This window comes from Gossypium arboreum, chromosome 13 (assembly GCF_025698485.1).
Source record: "Gossypium arboreum isolate Shixiya-1 chromosome 13, ASM2569848v2, whole genome shotgun sequence".
Lineage (NCBI taxonomy): Eukaryota > Viridiplantae > Streptophyta > Magnoliopsida > Malvales > Malvaceae > Gossypium > Gossypium arboreum.
This window is the reverse complement of record NC_069082.1, coordinates 9633286-9639843: the sequence shown is the minus strand read 5'-3', so window position 1 is coordinate 9639843 and position 6558 is coordinate 9633286. Positions and strand designations below refer to the sequence as shown.

The 6558-nt window shown below is 31.0% G+C and overlaps 1 protein-coding gene across 2 annotated transcripts; it reads left to right on the top strand.

The window, feature by feature from the left end:
* The first annotated feature begins 1408 nt into the window (after positions 1-1408).
* LOC108461316 (zinc finger protein 4-like) lies at positions 1409-4499 on the top strand. Of its 2 annotated transcripts, none has more exons than XM_053023879.1 (2): positions 1409-1518; positions 3419-4499. In XM_053023879.1, exon 2 carries the CDS (start codon positions 3505-3507, stop codon positions 4255-4257), a length of 753 nt encoding a protein of 250 aa, XP_052879839.1. In that variant the 5' UTR covers positions 1409-1518; positions 3419-3504; the 3' UTR covers positions 4258-4499. The 2 variants fall into 2 exon arrangements, with proteins under 2 accessions (XP_052879839.1, XP_017616611.1); XM_017761122.2 differs by lacking the exon at positions 1409-1518 and adding an exon at positions 1560-1931.
* The last annotated feature ends 2059 nt before the right edge of the window (positions 4500-6558 follow it).

Below are 6558 nucleotides of genomic sequence, written 5' to 3'. Positions count from 1 at the left end.
ACATTAGCAGCCACTCAATTATAAATAAATTTCTTAGTCATTCAACTATAAAAAATTATAAAATGGTCGCTCAATTATTAATAAATTTCTTTTTTTGTCACCAAATTATGAAAAGTTACAAATTGATTACACACCTATTTATTTTTATCTTTTTTGGTCACTGATGGAATAATATAAAAATGAAACCACCCAAAAGTCTAAAATAGTGGGGTAATAAAAAATGACAAAAATAAATAATTAAGCAACTATTTTGTAACTTTTCATAGTTGAATTACTAAAAAAGAAATTTACCAATAGTTGAATGACTACTAATGTAATTTACTCTTTTTATAGTATATATATATTACTATTTATAAATATTTTAATAATAAAAATCAATATCTATTTAAGGATAAATATTTGGTATATTCATGAGCGAAAATTTTAACTCTATAAATAAATTGAGATTTTACCATACATTTCACAAAATATTGTGGAATAAAAATTTGTAAAATTACCTTTTTGTTAAATCATACTTAATTTCATTTATCATTTTGAATTCCAATATATCACTATTATATATAATTTTAAATTAAAATTTATTTAGGCACTATTTATTATTTTCATTATAAAATAAATTTCATCTACTAATTTTCTGATAAATATAAATTATGTTGTATTATTTTACTAAAATGAATTTTTTATTAAATAACGCAAAATATTTCATATAGAAACATCCAACACAAAAAAAAATTTGTTTAATGAAACAAATATAGTTAAAAAAAGTAGATAATGTAACCATTGAAGCCACACAGACATGATATTGTGCTTTAAATATTTTACTGAAAATTGGCTAAAAATTATTTATTGAAAGAAAAAAAAATTAAAAGAAAAAGTATGGGCCCAACTTACCACTTGCTTTGCAAATGAGCTCTTGTTCTGGTCCTTGTCCCCCACTGCTGAATGGCAACATCAAGCAACCTCAAATTATTATCTTATAGATTTGATTCATTCCAATCTGATTAATGATTCACACACACATATATTATATGCCCCTCCCATAAACAAAGGATATAATATTGTTAATTTCTTTACAACCCCTCATTGACTCTTTTACCATTCAATTTTAGTCCATATTGCTGCAATTCATATATATAGATAACCCTTTTTTTATTTTCTGGGTATAAAAGTTGAAGCAGGAGAGAAGCATAAAGGTATAAAGGCAAATGTATGGGCTAGATTGGTATGATAAGCTCAAGTCCATGCAAATTCCATAAGTGAGCATGGGAATGAATCTGACAAATGTTGTTGAGTAATATTGGAAAGAAGAATCTGACCACAACCACCTTTCTAAAGGTCGAAAATTGTTTTTACAATAAAGTTTAAAGGATGATATGTAAACTATTTATAAAATTAATATCATATATTGGTAAGTGTGGTAGTCTATTATGATGATAATATATAGTATTATATGCAGGTTGAGGAGCAAAGAGACAAAGCACTTGAACAGTATCTTTTGATGTTATTGTGGGACTTACAGTAAGTACTATTTGCTTGCCTCTTTGTGTCCTTTAATGGTATCTCTCCCTTTCTCTCTCCACTCATTGATTTGTAGCTATTGAAACACCGGAAGAGCCCAAAATTCAACAAACACTTGTTACTGTTTTATCTTTTTCTTGCTTTTTTGGTTTGCTGAATTCTCTGACTTTGCACCCTCATACCCATCTCTCAAAACCTCTGCTTTCCCATAATTGTACACCTCCACTTCCATCTTATCTCCTCCTTTTTCATCTTTAACACTCGCTGTACTATTTGTGGTAGAAAAATAGCAGAAAAACACAAAAACACCCACAGGTTTATATACTTCTTTGTCTCTTCATACTTCATCTCATAGCTTACAGAAGTATTAAACCACTCAAAACTTTTGTTTGTTGCTTCGAAAGATATTCCAAGTAAGAATCTTTTTCACTATCTTATATAGTTTATGGATTTGGTTTTTCTTTTTTTGTTAGCTTTTGTTTTGTGTTACTGATTTGAAGCTGCTGTTTTTGCACTGTTGTGTTAAGCCTTTTTGAATTTTCAGCTTGATTTGGTTTCATCTTCTTTTTTGTTTTTTAATGACTTTTGGAGTGATTTTGGTTGCATTTTCCATGTTAATTTTAGCTGCTATTAGTTTGTGAAAAATGGTTCTTTCATTCCAGTGTTTCTGATAGAGATTTGGAGATGAAATTAACTTAACATGAATCTGATGAAGTACTTTGAACACACTTTTAGGGTTATGAAAAAAAAGCACTTTCTTAGGCAATTCTGAATAGCTTTCATCAGTTTCATGCATGTCAGCTGATTCCTCAAACTCTCATTTCTTTAGTATCTGACTTTGACAGCTATTTGGTCATATATGAACAGCTATTTATACTTTAATCATGATTTTGAGCCAAAAAGTGAAAAGAAAATAAATTTTGAGTAAAAGTAGAAGGAAATGAAAATGAGAGAGATGGCTATTTCAATGCATGAAACTTAATGAGAGAAAAATCGTGGAAAAAAGTTACCAAGCACACCAATACAAATCCTTATTAGACAGCTAGTTCTAAGATTAGCTTGAACCCATTGTATTAATGTAGCTTACCGGAAAATTCTAAATCCAGTTTCATTCAATGTCATGCACTAGAAAGGAATGGATATCATGTCAATTTTGTTTCTTCCTTAATGCTTACTCTTAGCACCGTGATTGGTTCTCTTTTTTTTCAATTCCATTAGCTTGAAGATCAACAGTTTTGTTGCTCGTTGATCCGTTAGTGGATAATTGGATCCTTTTTGTCCTCATTTATAGGATTTTCTCATTTCAAATAAGAGAAGTTGGAGATAAATCATAGATACCCTTCATCATGTTAGCCGGAAGTAAGACCTATTTACCATTGGTTAGCATTATGAACTTTTATGGCTGCACGATGCGTGTGATTGTTTAATGTTTACGGACTTGTATTTGTGGAGATTATTACATGCATCACTTAGTTAAACCATACTGTCCATGTTTCTTAGGTTGGATTTTTTTTCTTCAAATGGAAGTTAGCATGCTCATCATGACGGATTGCATATGACAAACTTGAGAGACCAGAATATACTGTTAAAATGATGTGTTATCGCAAACACATCAGTTAAATCTTGAATTGCTTGTTGTCTTATAATCAAATTGGGTTTTTCAACCAATTTGAATTGATGTTAAATTATGCATGTTACTCATGTCTATTACTCCGCCGTGCTTGCCGTTAAATCCTGGATTGTTTATGGTTTTATGTTTGAGTTCGGTCTCTGCACCAATTTCTATTTGACTTTACATTGAATGCTTAACATATAGTACGTGCCTGACAACTTCGGCCAATTGCATCTTTCTTGCTCACTTAAACTTTAGCCAATGATCCATTTCTTTTGGCATGTGCAGGTGTTGAAGAGCTATATAATTAGTACTGCAGCAATCCGTACCGGGTATCAAAAGGAACAAGCACAAAACTTACTGCTTTACCGAGAATGACACTGCCGAATCTTGGGTTAGAATCTGAAAACGATTCTGAAGCAAGTAGCCAAGTGGCTTCCAACATATCTGCACACGAGGCATCCCCTGATCCCTCGAAGGATACCACAACCACTACTTCATGCCTCTCGAATCCTGGAATGGTTCAACCAGATTCAGTGTCTGTTTCCCTTGACCTGACTCTGCACTTCAGTGCCAATGATGCTGAGATGAAGGGTGCCACTGGTGAGACTATGGGGACCAACACTTTGTCAACACCGAGGGTTTTCTCTTGTAATTACTGCAGGCGCAAGTTCTATAGTTCACAAGCACTGGGTGGACACCAGAATGCTCACAAGAGGGAGAGAACAATGGCAAAGCGTGCAATGCGGATGGGGTTATTATCCGATAGGTATACAAGCTTAGCATCTCTGCCTCTCCATGGTTCAGCATTTCGGTCCCTTGGGATCAAAGCTCATTCCGCAATGCACCAAGGAATGTTGCCATCATCCCAAAGACCGGGAGATACAAGAAGTGGGGCACGGTTCGATCAAGGGTGTTTCGGGATGCCGATATTCATGGAAGATGAGGAGGTAGACTTGTATTGGCCAGGGAGTTTCAGGCAGGTGAATGAAGAAAGAGTTGGGAGTAACCAAGCTATGGATTTGGGTCAAAATCCAACTCAAAATTCAAATATAGGTTTTATAGCAATGGCAACACCACCAAGAACAGATGCATCATCTCCACTGGATCTCACTTTGAAGCTCTAATAATTTTTGAAGTTTACTTGTCAATTTCATCCGAACCTGATACTGATTATGTTAGCTCACTCTTGTACAGTGAGGTGCATTAGCAATAGCTGCTACCTCCTATCATTATTTTTGCTAGATTCCTTTAATTTAATAACTTTTTTCTTTTTTAAACCTTTATCTGTGCCCATGTTCGCTGCCGATCAGCTAAGTTTGGTTATGAAATGAAAGCTATAGCCTTTCCCTGTAGCATCATTTTACTATTCTGACAAGGTGAAATTACTTACCCCAACACTCCAACCCTTGCATTAGCAAAGTAGAGACTAAATTAGATGAAATGAACTGATTGACCAAATCGGATTTTCAAACATTGAATGGTTCAACTTAGATTGAATTTCCTGTTTTTTCAAATTATTGAAATTCAACTTGTATGACTTGAAACGTTGAACATTGCTTAAAGACGAAGGTTGGATGAATGATGACTCGGTGTTGGGTATCTAAGATAGCTTTTGCATGGACAGTGCTTTTACTTCTTGTAAGGTTAAAAACAACAGTTACTGTGAGATTAGTTAATGTAATTGTGAGGTAAAATATTTCACAGCATGTGAAGGCACTTACCCTAAAAGTGATATAAGTGTAGTTTTATATGTATTATTATAATGTTTTTGACATAAATTGAAAATTAATTGTTGAATTTAAGTTAAAAAATATGTTTGATAAAAGGATAATATAATCTAAAATAAAAACAATTGAACGTATTATCTATTAAGTAATAGTAGGTCTGTATCTACTTACCATTTTCTATACTTTTTGTAAAAAGAAAATCTATTTAATTGTTTTCATTGTGGGTTATCAAAGGTGTTTTTAAATTAGTAAAAATATTAATTTAGGCCATCAACATTTAAAAAAAGTTGAATTTAGCCGTCAACCTTTCAAAAAAAAATTATTGTTTTTTTAACGAAATTATTAACTAAAAAGTTAAATTTTTAAACATGTTAGCCCACATGAAAATACTCATGTACTTCATGCTAAATTCTTTTTTTTTAATTTTTTTCTCTTTAAATTTTTGAATATTTATTGACGTGACATATGAGGCATATAATGACATGTCAATATAAAATTTACATGTATTGCCACGCGGATTCTCATGCCGACATTATAAAAAAAACTATGTTTTAGTCAACATTTTATTTTAAAAAGCAATTTAATTCTTTTAAAAAGTTAATAGTAAAATTTAACTCAAAAAATAAAAGTTAAATGACAAAAAAAAGTTTGAAGGATAAATTTATCATCCTACAATTAATTATAAGATTATAATAATTTGATTTTAAAAAATTTAAAATTATCAAAAAAAAATCTATCATCAACTAGTTCAAAAACCGTAAATAGGATTATTTCACTTCTCTTTATTCCTATATTTTCTTCAATTAATTAATTATTTTAATTCTTTATATTATCTATAATATTTTAAAGAAAAATATTTATAATTTCAGTCACGGGCTGAGTATGCACAAGAGAATGCAATTTGATATAAAAAAATGAAAAATAAAACTCTTAAATCACCAGATATTGATTTTATGGATTGAGCCAATATATATCATTCAAAATTACACCTTAGAAATTTGTAAATACTTTTAAGGTCAATTGCCAACTTGTTGCAGCAATGTAACAACAATACCGTGTTGACAGTTCACATTTATATTTCTTGGATTTTGATGAGTAATACGTTTATCTGTGATTAGTATTAAAATAGCGGTGAATGTGAGATTAAATACTATAGTGAAACTGTAACGTGAGGCAAAAAGTAAGCTAAACATACTACACTACACCTTACCGCATATCCAAATTCACCCTTAAATTCTTAAACAAAACCAGGTTATTTGTTCATATATATATATACACTACACCTTACCGCATATCCAAACCCACCCTTAATTCTTAAACAAAACCAGGTTATTTGTTCATATATATATATATATATATATGGAGGTACCTCTTAATAATATCTAAATTTCTTTTAGACTTAATAGATACTTAAATTTAGAAAGAATAAGTTAATTTGGTAATTTTTTAAGAACTTAATTAATATCGTTAAAATACATTGATATAGCACTGACGATTAATATTATGGTGACTAATGGGCGTCGAAACCACCAAATAGAATAATTCCTACAATAAAATAACTTTGAACAATAATAAAGAGTAGTTGGATCAAGTCCACAGGGATTGAATATTATGATCAACTTCTGTGTTTTTCTTGTGAACAAAATTTACAAAATTTTGGTCGAGCTGATAATCGTGGCAAAAGTCGTGCCCACGACT